Source organism: Panthera pardus, unplaced genomic scaffold (assembly GCF_024362965.1).
Source record: "Panthera pardus isolate Hobbes unplaced genomic scaffold, ASM2436296v1 HiC_scaffold_13, whole genome shotgun sequence".
Classification (NCBI taxonomy): Eukaryota; Metazoa; Chordata; class Mammalia; order Carnivora; family Felidae; genus Panthera; species Panthera pardus.
In genome coordinates this window covers 35648853-35664314 of record NW_026526688.1, presented here as the reverse complement: position 1 = coordinate 35664314, position 15462 = coordinate 35648853, and the positions used below count along the sequence as shown (strand labels likewise).

At 38.5% G+C, this 15462-nt stretch overlaps 1 protein-coding gene across 6 annotated transcripts in view; it reads left to right on the top strand.

The window, feature by feature from the left end:
• Nucleotides 1-14994, top strand: part of PPP3CC (protein phosphatase 3 catalytic subunit gamma) — a 104225-nt gene extending 89231 nt beyond the window's left edge. For 3 of the 6 annotated variants that reach the window (XM_019466984.2, XM_019466989.2, XM_019466986.2), the window contains 4 exons: nucleotides 250-331; nucleotides 951-1048; nucleotides 7847-7876; nucleotides 9233-14994. In XM_019466984.2, coding sequence (XP_019322529.1) covers nucleotides 250-331; nucleotides 951-1048; nucleotides 7847-7876; nucleotides 9233-9453 — 431 coding nt within the window. In that variant the 3' untranslated portion in view covers nucleotides 9454-14994. The remainder of the gene's footprint in view (nucleotides 1-249; nucleotides 332-950; nucleotides 1049-7846; nucleotides 7877-9232) is intronic. The other 3 variants (XM_019466987.2, XM_019466988.2, XM_019466985.2) reach the window with 2 other exon arrangements.
• The last annotated feature ends 468 nt before the right edge of the window (nucleotides 14995-15462 follow it).

Below are 15462 nucleotides of genomic sequence, written 5' to 3'. Positions count from 1 at the left end.
CCATCCAGTCTGTCTTTGTTGTGACCCCTCCATTTTTACTTCCATCTTTTTTTCCCCCCTTCTGGGTTGTTTTCTCTCTTGCTCCTTAGAACTTCCTGGGATTTTTGTTTGTTTAAACAAACTTAGGCCTTGATTTCTTTTTTTAAAACAATAATTTCTTTAAGTTAGAAAGATACTTCATCCTGCATATTTTAAAACTAACCTTGTTAACACATTCTTTTAACTCACTTATTCTTTGTATTCTTTAAGGAGGCACTACAGTTCGAAAGGAGATCATCAAGAATAAAATCAGAGCCATTGGGAAGATGGCACGGGTCTTTTCAATTCTGCGGTGAGGATAAATCTGTCATTACAGTATGGGATAAAAGTATTTTGAGAGACAATTAGAAGTTGATTTCAGAACAGTTTTTTTTAGAATTAAAGTGTAGTACAATTGGATAGGTCTTCAAAGTGGAGTGCAGATTGAATCTGACCTATCTACTAAAGTGACTAGAAATGTTTTGGCAAACATTCATTTGGTACAAGCTTAGGTATAGTGAATGGAGTGATTTAGTGTGAATTCTTGGATCCAGATTGCCTGTTCACATCCTGGCTCTACCTCTTCTTAGCTGAATGGTTTGGAGCCTCAGTTTCCTTGTCTATAATAGAGTGACAATAACAAGACCTGCCTTATACAGTTATTAGGAGGATTAAATGGTATGATATATGGGAAACATTAGAACAGCGGCTGCCTATTAAGTACCTCTAATTGAGAAGCAAGAACTGGCTGGTGGTTTAAAATTGGAATATTTTCATAAAACATCGGTTTCTTTGGGTCAGGGAAGGGGTAGGAAGAAGGAGAACCTGTCCTCCATCTCTGTGCATCCTTTCTTAACTTCCTTCTAGTATCTTTGAACTGCCGAGTGGTGGACACCCTGGCGTTAATGCAGGATTTTCACCTTCCTTTGCAGGGAAGAGAGTGAGAGTGTGCTGACTCTCAAGGGCCTGACGCCTACAGGGACACTCCCTCTAGGTGTCCTCTCAGGAGGAAAGCAGACTATTGAGACAGGTGAGTCTGAGAAATACTGCTTTCATGGAAGATGTGCTCCCATTACCCAGCAGTCAACATAAAATCTAAAATTAGGGCTTCTTTGAAGAAATGATACTGGAGCAATTGGACATCCATTTGGGGGAAAAGTGAATCTTGACTCTTTTCTTTACATATGAAAACTAATTCAAAATGAATTATAACTTAAATATAAAAGATAAAAACAATAAAACTCCCGGAAGAAAGGACGGAGAGTATTGGGGTAGATAAAAAGTCCTTATATAGTACACAAAAAGTGCTAACCTTAAAAGAAAAAAAATCAACTAAATTCCATAAAACTAAGAATTTCTAAAAAAAAAAACAAAAAAACTTAAGAATTTCTATTTACAAAAATATATGATTAAGAAAGGGAAAAGGCAAGCCATTAACTGAGAAAAGATTTTTTGCAATGTGTATGTCTGACAAAGGGCTTGAATTCAGAATATATAAAGAACTACAAACTCAATAAGAAAAACACAACTAATGTTTTGTTTTGTAATTTTTTTTAATTAAAAAAAAATTTTTTTTTTAAACGTTTATTTATTTTTGAGACACAGAGAGACAGAGCATGAACGGGGGAGGGTCAGAGAGAGGGAGACACAGAATCTGAGACAGGCTCCAGGCTCTGAGCTGTCAGCACAGAGCCCGACACGGGGCTCGAACTCACGGACCGCGAGATCATGACCTGAGCTGAAGTCGGCCGCTTAACCGACTGACCCACCAGGCGCCCCTGTAATTTTTTTTAATGTTTATTTTTGAGAGAGAACAAGAGAGGCAGAGTGCAAGCGGGGGATGGGCAGAGAGAGAGGGAAACACAGAATTCAAAGCAGGCTCCAGGCTTGAACTCACAAACCATGAGATCATGACCTGAGCCGAAGTCAGACGCTTAACTGACTGAGCCACCCAGGCGCCCCACACAACTAATGTTTTTAATGTCAAAAGATATTAACAGGCACTTCACAAAAGAGGGTATCAAAATGGCCAATGAACATATGAAAAGATGCTTAATAAAGTTATCTGGGAAATAGATATTAAAATCGCAGTGAGATGCCACTACATATTCACCAGAATGGCTAAAATTAAAAGTCTAATAACACCAAGTGTTGGTGAATTTATGGACAAGAGAACTAGATACATTGTTGGTGTACTTGGAAATTGGTTCAGCCACTTTGGAAAACTGTTGGGCAGTAAAGCAAAACATATGTCTTACCCTGCAACCCAGCAATAAGACCTGGTATATATTGAAGAGAATCAGTGCGTATGTCCTCCAAAGGATAGGCATAAGAATGTTCACTGTGGCTTTATTCATAATAGCCCCAAACGGGAAACAACCCAAATGTTCAGCAATAGTAGAATAGATAAATGTGTTCTATTTATACAATGGAATACGACACAGCAATGAAAAATCACATTACGAATACATGCAAAAACAGGGTTGAACCTCACAGACATTATGGTAAACTCAAAAAGCTAGGCACAAAATGGCACAGACTGTCTGGTTTACAGAATGTTCAAGAATAGGCAAACTAGCCAAATGGTAATAGAAGTCGGAATAGAATGGCACTTCCTCTGGTGGGAGACTAATTGACCCCGAAGGAGCAGAAGGGACTTCTGGAGTAGTGGGGGTATTCTGTATCACTCTCTGGGTAGTAGTTACACAAGTGTATTCATACATAAAAACGTATAGAGCTGTTCACTTCAGATTCGTGCACATGATATGCCTCACCTAATGTATATTTTATACCTTAATTTTGGGTGTTAGAATGTCTCAGAGAGGGAGTTTGCCTCTGCCTACAAGCCATGTTCTACTCCACTGCCATGTCACCTATCCAAACAGAGGTCTGTTCTAAAAATTGTGTGGGTGCTGGCTTGTAAGGAGAGGGCTTTATGGAATCCTGGAATGAAAAGATCGATATTTGTCAGAATAGACATAGATCTGGTCAAGCAAGACAATTAATTCTAGGCACAAAAACTGGAGTCGAAGCATTAGCAACTTAGAGTTTCACTGCTTTTTGCCCCCTTATTTTATTGAATTGTTTCTATTTAAGTTTTTTTTTCTTGTCATCCCATTACTTACAGGAATCCTTTCCATTTTGTGGAAAGTCCACTGATGTTGATTACTAGGAACAAGCCCCTTTTTCCCCTTTCTTTTTATAGGATTGATTTTCTCCTTCTCTTTCAAATTAAATACTGGAATGTTAGAGTTCAGCTATTTAGAAGGAGGAAATAAACATTTTCTCCTTGGAAGTATATAACTAATTTTCTTAATTTGTTTAGTTTCATAAAAAGGATCAGTAAACTATTTTAGATTGAATTTTTTCTCTCAAATAAATGTGCAGTTTCTTGTGAGGAAATACTTCCCACTGTTACTTTGGTAATTAGTCATGTGAGCTACTCTGAGAGCAGTTTTGGTAGGTTGGAATTAGTTGGAAACACCATGGGTGAAGAAGAAGGGAGTGTCTTCTACAGCCTTTCTTGAAAAGTTTTGGAAACTTGCTGATCCACAAAGTTGTTGTTTTAATCTGGACCTTGAAAGAGCAAATCAGAGATGAATAATGAAGAGAATTTTATAGATGTGTTGTTTGGAGATTTGTTTGTTTATAATCTTTGATCTGCCTTCTGTTCTCAGTCCCAAGTATATTGTTTTCTTCATTCCTAATTGGAATATTAGTGTTTTAATCACATAAGGTTTTTAATTGATAGACATCTTCAGGAATATATAAGAACAGAACTGAAGGTGGAGCCAGCTTTTTAGACTTCCTTATCTCTCTCACTGATTGACAGGAACTGAGCTTATTTTGTCATTTTCCCATCAGAGTCTCAGTTCTGTAGGTTCATTGGCAAACTGGAACATTAGCTAAAAAAGACCTTTTATTGTTCTTGTAACTTTTTAAAAAATTATTTACGTGATTTTGTTTTATTTTTTAATATAATTTATTGTCAAGTTGGCTAACATGCAGTGTGTACAGTGTGCTCCTGGTTTGAAGGGTAGATTCCCATGATTCATCGCTTGCATCCAACACTCAGTGCTCATCCCAACAAGTGCCCTCCTCAGTGCCCATCACCCATTCTCCGCTCTCCTCTACCCTATTGTTCCTGTAACTTTACTTGGAGACCTTTCAACCAACAATATCCCATATGGCCTCATAGCACGCATTCACTTACATCTTACCTTGTTCCACGAGGGATTTGAGTAAGTTACAGTACACACATAATACAGGGAAGTAAAGTAAAGTAAAGAAGCTGGGAATTTGGAGCACAAAGGAAAACAAAACAAAACAAGCCAATAGCCACAACTTTTACTACAAGCTTCCTAATACCAAAATAAAGAGGAGTGCCAAGAACTAAACAGATTCACAAAGACCATAAAATAAAAAAACAGATTAGGTATAAATTGGACTGCATCAGAATTAACATTTGTGCAGCAAACTGAGCCATCATCAAGAAAGTAAAAAGACAAGCCATAGAATGAGTGACAATATTAACAATCATGCATTTGATAAGGGACTGGTATCTAAAGAATTTAAAGAACTCTTATAATTGAAAAATAAAAAGACAACTCAGGCAACAACAGATGTTGGCGAGGATTCAGAGAAAGAGGATCTCTTTGGCGTTGGTGGGAATGCAAGCTGGTGCAGCCATTCTGGAAAACAGTATGGAAGTTCCTCAAAAAACTAAAAATAGAACTACCCTATGACCCAACAATTCACTACTAGGTATTTATCCAAGGGATACAGGCGTGCTGTTTCAACATGCACCCCCATGTTTATAGCAGCACTATCAACAATAGCCAAAGTATAGAAAAAGCCCAATGTCCATCGATGGATGAATGGATAAAGAAGATGTGGTGTATATATACAATGGAGTATTACTCGGCAATCAAAAAGAAAGAAATCTTGCCATTTGCAACTATGTGGATGGAACTGGAGGGTATTATGCTAAGCGAAATTAGTCAGAGAAAGACAAATATCATATGACTTCATTCATATGAGGACTTTAAGAGACGAAACAGATGAACATAAGGGAAGGGAAACAAAAATAATATAAAAACAGGGAGGGGGACAAAACAGAAGAGATTCATAAATATGGAGAACAAACAGAGGGTTACTGGGGGGGTTGTGGTGGGGGGTGGGCTAAATGGGTAAGGGGCATTAAGGAATCTACTCCTGAAATCGTTGCACTATATGCTAACTAATTTGGATGTAAATTTAAAACAATAAAATTTTAAAAAAGAGAGGATTAACCCTAAAAAAAAAAAAAAGACAACTTAATTAAAAAATGGGTAAAAAAGTTGAGTAGACATTTTTCCAAAGACATACAAATGGCCAATAAGCATGTGAAAAGTTGTTCAACATCATTAGACATTAAGGAAATACAGATCAAAACCACAATTAGATGCCACTACACCCACTAGAATAATAACAAGTGTTGGTGAGGATGTGGAGAAATTGGGACCCTTATATGCTGCTGGTGGAAATGTGAAATGATGTGGTACTTTGGAAACCAATCTGGGAGTTCTTTGGATGATTAAACATACAGTTGACCTTATGAGCATCTGTTTCACTTGTAGTTAAATACCTCAGAGAAATCAAAACATATTCACACAAAGACTTGTACACAAATGTTCATAGCAGCATTTTTCTTTTCTTTTTTTTAATTTTAAAATGTTTTATTTATTTTTGGGAGAGAGTACAAGTGGGGGAAAGGCAGAGAGAGGGGGACACAGAATCCAAAGCAGGCTCCGCACTGACAGCAGTGAGCCCTATGTGGGGCTTGAACTCATGAACCATGAGATCGTGACCTGAGCCAAAGTCAGATGCTCAATTGACTGAGCCACCCAGGTGCCCCAAAGCAGCATTTTTCATTAGAGCCAATAAGTGGAAACAGCCCAGATGCCCATCACCTGATGAGGTGGATAGACACAGAATAGAATACTATTCAGTCATAAAAAGGAATGAAATACTGGTGCAGGTTTCAACATAAATAAACCTTAAAAATATTAGACTGAATGAAAGAAGCCAGTCACTAAAGTCACATATTGTGTGATTCCATTTATATGAAATGTCCAGAACAGGCAAATCTGTAGAGGCAGAAAGTAGATTATTGGTTGACTCTAGGATCAGGGGAAGGGAGGCGGGAGGTAAATAGGTTTCTTTTTGGGGTGATGAAAATGTTCTGACCACAGACTGTCCTGTTGGTTGTACAACTCTATATCAAATTGTACACTTTAAGCAAGTGAATTTTATGGTGTATGAATTATATTTCAGTAAAGAAAGATACAAAGATACAAAGAAAATTTCAATAAATAGAAAATAAGAAATATATATATAAATATAAATAAATAAAATAAACCAGTTTCTCAGTTTTATGGGACTATTTCTTATAATGTCCTTTAATGCAGGCTGGTATCTAAATACCCAATGCAAAAAGCAGTTCTAGGAGGACCCAAAACAGTGCAACACTAGTACATATTTTACCACATAGCTTTTAAACTCCAATTAGAACAACAATCTGTATACAGTTTCAGGCTGCACTTTGTTCATCAGCTTTGTAATAACACCAGTGATATACTGTTTGAAGGCACTATCGTTTTCTTGTGAAAGTTTATTCTATTTGAGGAGATTAGGGAGGGTGTGACATTGCTTTACCACAGGCCTACAAATGGTTGACATATTTAAGCACTTGATAAATTGATTCCAAGTTTCCATTTTTCACATTGTGATAGGAAGTTAACTGTCAGTTCTTCCAGTTTCTCCTCTCTTATTGACACGTAAAACTTCAGGACAGCAAACTGTTACTGTTCATTATTCTTTCCTGACTTCTTTTTAAAAATTGGTACTGGAGGAACTGAGAGGGTTCTTCTAGTAGGATCTTTCTTGCTACAACCTGTGACCTTTTCATATATTCGAGTTTTTACTGTTTTAAAAAGATGATACTAGGAAACTTACCTGTTGGCACTAATTTTTAAATTGCTTCCTTTTCCATCACCGAAGGAGAAGGCCTTAGTAATTGGCCTGCCCTCCTGCACAGTAAATAGAAGCACAGTAAATGGAAGCCGTATGGGTTGGAAATGTCAGCTTCTGCTGTATCTCTAATCCCAGATGGCAGGTGAATTTGTATCCAGGATTGAGTAGTTTTATGCCTTTGCCAGCTTAGTACTCCACCCCTGGGACAAGAAATAATCGCTCACTTATAACCCACGTTCCTTTCCCTTCCAAATGCTAGTCTGTTATTCAAAGGCCATTCATTTTTTTATTAAGTAATTAAAAAGGACAGTTGGACCCCACATAAATTGCTTAAGAGCAGGAAGTAGTTTTAAATAACTGTTTTGAATAGGTCCCAGCAACAGCTCATTTAATACCATCTGAGCTGTTAGAAACTAAAGAACAGTTGTAATGTTAAATTATTTGACTCAAGCTATTTTGATACGTGAATGTCAAGACGTAAATTAGCAGTTGGCTATTTAAAATAAGTAAAGCAACATAACTCTTGGTTGTTTGTAGTCAGCTTGACTGACCCATTGTCTTAGCTATGGATGCCATTAGTTTAAAAGGTTCCCATGCCACCTGAAATGTTAAAAATAATAGACACTCTCCCCGCCTCACATTTCCCCGCAATTTAGTTTCTTGCAGCAATCCTCGCTTCTCTAGTTGACTTTTGTTATGAATGGGAATAGGCTGAGGTGGGAGCCTGGGATGTCTGTGCTGGCAGCAATGCTGTTGGTTTACTCACTCTTTTTCTGTCTTCATTTTTGCATGCCACTGCTCCTGCCTCTTACAGCCACAGTAGAAGCGGTAGAGGCCCGGGAAGGTATGGCCATATTCCTGTGTTAGATGTGATCATGTGTCTGTCTACTAGTTTTAAAGAGCTGTGTCAACATTTGAAATCTTCAATTATTGCATCGCCAGAACTGTAACAGTGAGAAAAGAATTAAGTATTTCTAGGCATGCTCATAAAGTGTTTCCTCAGTGTCCTGTATTGGTGTTAATTTAAATGACTTTCTCCACAGCTGAAGTCCTCTCTGGGCTCTATCAGTTTTTGTTTTTTATTTTTGTAAAATGTTTATTTTTGAGAGAGGTGGGGAGGGGCAGAGAAAGAGGAGAGAGAGAATTCCAAGTAAGCTCTGCACGGACAGCACAGAGCCTGATACAGGGCTCGATCTCATGAACCTTGAGATCACAACCTGAGCTGAAATCAAGAGTCAGACACTTAACCAACTGAGCCACCCAGGTGCCCTTGGGCTCCATCAATTTTAATGCAATGGCTGAAGCTTAAGCAAGTGGTCATGAGGGATCAAGTGGTTTAATCCAGTAGCCCCTCCATGTGGAAGTGATTTCTATTTGATTACTAGAGACTCAAACAGGTCAGCTTCTTTTTCTAATGATTCTAAAGGACATCAAGAACAGAGTCAAAAGTAGACAGGGATTTAGTTTAATTCATTTCTGAGGTTGCACTAAGGCAGTCAGGCTAAATTATCTTTGTTTCTAAGAAAACAAGTTTCAAGTAACAAATCATCTATGAATCTGATGGTGAAAATCATTGGAATTGATAAACATGTGTTATAAATTTAATTGTTCTGTTAAGTAAGGTGATTGAAAATGGGAAGGCCTTCCCTTGGTGATACAAAAATTCAATTAGAAAGATCTCCAGAGGCTCTTTTTCAGATGGCTTTTAACTTACATTCAGCTCCTGGTTGTGCAAGACAAAAAGCTGTCCTTTTAAACAAAAAGATGAGCTCTTATTGGTACTTTTTTTGTGGCCAATATGGTGTTTGTGCTAAAGTTAACTACTCTGTTTAACGTGTTCTGTTATTCTAGCATTGCCTTTTTTTCTGACACTCAGCATGTTTTAGGCCCATAAGAAACTCTCAAATGTGTTACAGTTGGGAACGAACCTCTTAGCCATTTGTCAGGCGTGCTTCTGCCATGATTAATTACAGAGAGCTTCTGTGAAAAGTACTTCCACAGTGTCAGCTGCCCTCTGAGCCTTAAGGAAGCAGTAGCTTCAGACAAGTCTGATTCAGATCAAATATTGCCTATTTACCTTCACCAGACGTCTGCTCCAACCCTGTATGGTACTCTCTATGGAGGTTGCTGTGTGCTAGCATGCTTTAAGCTTGTTGCTTTGCTGTCTAACTGAGCTCCTCCCTTTCCTGTTTTCCTGTAGCCATCAGAGGGTTTTCGCTTCAGCACAGGATCCGGAGTTTTGAAGAAGCCCGAGGACTGGACCGAATTAACGAACGGATGCCACCTCGAAAAGACAGCCAGTACCCTGACGGGCCAGTGAGACTGCCGGCACAGCCCAGCGCTGCGCACAGGAGCGACAGGGGGAGAAGAGCCAACAATGACACAGAGCCCTGCTGTGGCACAGGTGGATCGAAAACTTAAGAACAAATTTTATTTATTATTGGAAAACAAAACAAAAACAACTTTAACAACTTAAACCTGGAGGTGCATTCATATACACTTTGCATTTATGCTGTAAGAAAGGTGACCATTTTATAAATTGTTTTTAATTTATGTTTAATATATATAAAAAGTGCATCTGTTTTGTTTTTCCCTTTTCTTCCTAATTTTTAGGAACTGATCTGATTGTCTGATACATATGTGAAGTCTTGTGCTACACAGGGGACCTTCCCCTAATAAAAGGGCCTTGGAAACCTCCACACTGGGCTTCTGACTTGAACTAGCCAGGCTTTTCTCCTGTTCTTTTGGAAGGTGATAGCTTTCATTTCAGACTAATAATAGTTTTTCAAACATAAGAGGGTTTTTTCTTTTCCCTTTCTACAGGGTACTGTTGAAGAAGATGGCCTGGATTTCACTGGCTAAAACTACTCTTCTTATGGAAAACTTGATTATAGGCAAACTTCTCAGTGAATAACCCAAACCCAGTGATTTTGAGGGCCAAGGAGAATGTTTTCCATATAACCTACTTTCTTCTGGACTCTCAATTCCTTTTAATATGTTCTAGTAAGACAAAATAAAAAGCAATGAGAGGTTTTCTTAGAATTATTCAAAACCTGTTCTTCCAACCATGGGCATGGTTGGTTTAAACTTCCCTTAGAATTTTGGAGGTTTCTTATCCCAAATCCTTTTGCTTTCATTTTTGAAGCCCAGGTAATTTACCCAACTGCAAAGGAAGCTACATTTCTAAATATTTTATAAATGTCCTCCGTAGAACTTTCAAAAATAAGAGGTATTTGTGTCCTTCTGTGCGATTGTATCAGCTATTGCGTCTGTTCTCCCCATTGTCCTTATATTCCTGTGTCAGCATTTTAAAAACCAACTGGGGTAAAGGAAACTGACTAGAGTAGAATGATCCCCTTATGAATTGGGAGTCTTGCTAAAGGACATTGGACAAGTGAGGATTTCCTATTTTCTGTATCAGTTACTGGGATATTTCTCCACCTTACACACTCATTAGGTTGAACTGTATGTCAATCTCCATCAACAAAAACAAGTGTTCAGATACAGTGTTTGAATAGTCTTCTCAACAACCAGTGAGTGAAAGAAATTTTGGTTATCCTTGGGCTCCCATTTTTGGTTTAGCCTGGTGACAGGTACCATGTCGTAATGCTCATTTGTCAGCTTTGCAGTGAATGTCCATGTCTGGGCAATACTACACCAAAGTGCATATTTACACAGTTCTTAATATCATTTGGCATGTAGGAGTCCAGCATTGAAGCAAGCATCTCAGACAGTAGTACTTGATGTTGTAAGCTTAAAGGACACCAGAAACCTTTTTCAAAGAAAAACCCACAATTTCACTAGAAGAATGAGGATTTAGCCCATCTATCTATGTTTCCCTATACCTTTTGCTAATAACAGTTCCCAATTTATGAGAGAGAAAGCATGTTGAGGCTTGGGATCTGGTGGCATGGATTACTCTGTTAATAAAAAAAAGATAGGAAGGATATGGGGGAAGGAGATAAAAGACCTCTTACTAGGTTGTGAGTAAAACCTATGAAAGGAGGGAGACAAAGTCTTGAATAGTTTCCTTTACCGATGGTCATTTCTTTATATTCAAAGAGGGAATTCATCATCTGCATAGCCTCGTACTCCTCCCTCCCCGAGTCCCACTCTAGAAGGGACACTGTTTTGGAAATCTCACCTAATAAGAAGGTCAGTCCACATGACAGTTGATGGATGGGAGGGAATCCCTTACCCCTTTCTTCTTTTCTTCTAGCTGAGGCTATTGTTATACATATATAATCCACAGGTAGAAACCACTCTTAAGGGCTTCAGTCAGCAAGTAAGTAGTGAAATAGTTACTACAAATCCTTACAAGCAAAAGATACTGTACTAGTAAAAAGGATGATTATTTAGAAATGTCTTCATTATCTTCTCAAAAACAAGCTTTACAGTAAAGCAAGTTTCCTTGATAGAGGATGGCAAAAGACCTATACATACAGAGAACAAACTGAGGGTTGCCAGAGGGCACGGCGGGGGAGGGGGTGCAAAATGGGTGAGGGGGAGATACAGGCCTCCAGTTATAGAATGAGTAAATCATGAGAATAGAAGGCACAGCATAAAGAATACCATCAGGGATACTATAATAACGATGTAACAGGACACATGGTAGCTACAGTTGTGGTAAACATAGCATAATGTATCAACTTGACAAATCACTGAGTTGTACACCTGAGATGTAACGTGTATCGACTATACTTAAAAAAAAAAAAAAAAAAAAAGATGGGGGTGGGGGGGAGGATGTATTTTACAGGTACCCTGGGAGCTGTTGAGGGATCAGCCAGAGGGGTAAGAAGTCATGATTCAAGAAAATCAGAGTGAGTTGAAAATAAAGCAACAAGGAAGTTAGGTTTGAAAATTCAAATTTTGTTGAATTCTAAAGATAAAGGTATTTCTTATGTTCTGTAGAAAGCTGGGGTGTGTGTTTCAGCAATGGAGAAAGTTGTGTGGTAAACGTGTCTCTGTGTAATACACACAGCTTCTGAAAGTGAGACTGTCAGTCTATACTTTATATGTATTTACACCTGTGACTCAAGATGGTTTAGAAGGCATGTGCCTTGGGGAAGTATATATATATATGGATATATATATTGTGGTAACAGGACTTGTTCTTCACTTTAGACTTCATTGGAGGGTTTTAACATATTTTCGAATGTTTTCATCTAAACAGTAGCTCCCAAGATGGCTGGCTGCCTGTTCTGGGTTTGCCTTAAGGCCATCATTTCAAACAAACATTTTCACTGCTGTCAGAGCTCTGCAGTATTCCCATTTTCAAAGCCTCTTCTATTATAGTAAATCATACCCCTGCGGGTTCTAAAGATACTAAAAATACTTTTCTCTTGTTCTCTTTTACTTTAAGGTCCTTAGGGACCTTATTTTCTTCAACTTCTTTTATCTGGGGAAAAAAAACAACACTTCTTACATCAGTTCCCTAGGCATGTTGGAGGACTCTTTTATATACTTTACTGAAATATCATTTTAAAAATGACACTTCCCAAGGACCAGTTTTTCCATTTGTGTTTACGTCTGCATCATATGAAATTTCAAATCGATCAGGTGACCCGTTTTTTTAAATAAAAATTTAAAAACTCATCTAACACAAGTTTAGAACATACATCCTTTTTAAATCTCTGTGTTCTGAATATTTAAGAGCAACCCCCCCCCCCCCAATAAGCCAAGGGGTGTGTGTGTTTAATGGAATACTAAAACAAATGCCGCCTCAGTTTCTTTTAAAACCTCAAGGCAAACACGTGGTTATGGGTCTGACATTGCTGGTCTGCTGGCCTTTTGTGACTAGATATTGACCAGCAGAGTGAAAATTGCTTGTCACTCTCTATGGGCTTGATCTGGCTTCTTGCCTAGAGATAGAAAATCAGGCCTTCCAGGAACATTGGTAAATTTTATTTACATTTATATTGCCTTTTCTGTTTCTACACAATAGTTGCAGTTCAATGAAACAAGTTCCTGTCAATAACAAAGAGTTGATTTCTTATCCTAATAACTTAGGTATGACTTCCTGATACTGTTCAAAATAGGGAAAGAAAAATCCTTTTATTTGTTTTGTTAACAGAATATTATTATTTAATATTATTAAGGAGCAAGGGTGGGAGTTTTTAAAATTAGGTAACTTTGGGACCCTTTCAGCTTTGTCATTGTCTCACAGATCCTCTTCTAAGTAATTTTAAAACAAAGTTTGAAGCAGCTGCCCTTTGTAAGAACATTACAAACCATGCTTACATGGCACACAGCTGGGCTTACTGCTCATGGTCATTACTCGTGGGTCTTCTCCAGCCTCTCTGAAGGAGCAAGGCTAAAATCACTTCCCTCCACCCTCCTTTGTTTTATGTACATATTGTAGCTGATCTCCAGAATTTTTGACCATACTTTATCTATAAATATAAAATTGAAGTTCTTGAGAATTAACCGTTTAAGTTAAAATAATTAGGAAGAGCTTGCCCCAGGTTGACTAATTTATAGTTTTTCTTTGTATTACCAGTTTTTTTCCTCCAGTTTTTCTATTGAAAAGTATTCCTGAACCCATAAAGACTTGTTAAGATATCATTCTAGAATCCCCACTATTTATTATAGTTGTTATAGTAACAGTGGAACCCAAGTTTTTTTTCAGAGCATTATTCAGTTTTTCATATGTAGGCAGAAATGATTTCAGGGGAAAGGTGAACCCAAAGCCCCAGTTGTGGGCATGAGGCTCCAATTTCCTAAATCATTTGTGGTTATAATGATGGATAGATACCACCTTGTCTGGCACCTGGTCCACAGCTTTCCTGAAGTCTGCTATAAGAGGGAGTAAAGGGCAGCCTGGGGGCCCCCAACAAGAGCTGGAGGCCTTGGAGCTGGAGGAGGGTCTGGATGACCTGGAGGGTAGTTCCAAAGCAGTGTTGCCACAGCCCCTCTTCGGCACTGCTGTGATCAAATGCTCATAGGAAAGCCTGAAGAGAGAGCAGATGTGTATGTAGGGGAAGAAAGCTGTGTAGTCGAAAAACAGGGTTGTTATTCTTGAGTTGTACAGAGAATTGCGTTAACAGTAAAGCTTTGTGCCATTGACAGGGTGTGAAAGAGGTAACCTGTGTTACTCTGAGACTTGTGACCTGCCCTGCCTATGTCTAGCCAGCCAGAGTGAATGGGGCCAGGGTTAGCTGCCTTCATCTATGCAGTCACAAAGGTAAAGGTGATACTGGAGAGGATATTCCCTCCTGGGAGGCCTTGGCCTCACGCCCCAGCAACCTTGGCCAGACTGGCTAAATAACACCTTTGTCTGAGACAGGGTTATGCATGTTCTCCTCTTCTACACCCTCATGACAAGTCAAGGTGGCTTAAGATCAAGAAGCAAGGACATGGATGTGGACTATCCCTCCGAGCAGCTCTAAAGTAGGGCCATGCACATTGCCTTCCTGTAAGTTCTTGCCCAGATTCCCTTCACTTCCTTGACGTAGCTATCTCCAAATAACTTGTGTTTTGTTTTGCATGTTAAAGTGGAAGTGCATGTAATAAGGAGGCCTACCACAGATTTTGATTTGCGGCAGTAAAGACACATTTTTTGGTCTGTCAGAGAACCTTTTTGAAGATGCCATCATGAGCACCTTTTCCTTTCTCAGTGCACTGTGACCAATATTGTTTTTTCCTAATAGAAATGTCAGCAGGCATTTTCTAAGAAAGGATCCTGGTTTCGCTTCCTGAGGTGGTCAGACATAAGAGTAGCTGGTGATGGTCATTTTTTTAAAGGCTCTTCTGAATGATAGATTATGTGCTTGTGCTGAGAGATTACTTGCTTTTTCTTGCTTTCAGTTATGTTTAAGAAAATGGTGAAAATGTTATTTATTGGCAGAAGTGAACAAGTCTTTTTTGTGATCAAGAAATTAATTTGTTCAAATTTTATTGTAAATTGGAAGTCATCTTTAAAAAAAAAAAGCACTGTTAAAATTAAATGATAACTTTATTGGCTTCCTGTGTCTTTATTTCCTTTATTTCCTGTTAGAGGCACTTATATTTGGCTCTTATCCATTTGCTCAAAGCCTAATAATTCCAGAAGTCAAGGGAAGGCCTGGTGTTTGATGTCTGGTCTGGTCTCTGATAAAGGAATCTCATCACAATAAAAAAAGACCTCTTTCCTTCACCCTCTTCAGCCCTTCCTTTAGTTTTAGACAGGCTTTGGTGGCTGCAGGGTGCTCTCCCACTCAGAATCTACTGCCTTGCCCCAGCCTCCTTCCCAGCACTCTGCCCACCACTAACTCAAGTTCCAGCTCCTTCTGTTGCTTCTCTGGCAGAGGCCACTACTTGTAGAAAAGGAAGAAAGACATCCCAGAAAATGTATAGTCTTTAAAAAGATATTAAAAATACTTTTTATTGTAGCAATTTAATAACTCTGCATATGATCCTAATAATAACAGGCATGAGTTCCATCTCGGGAAA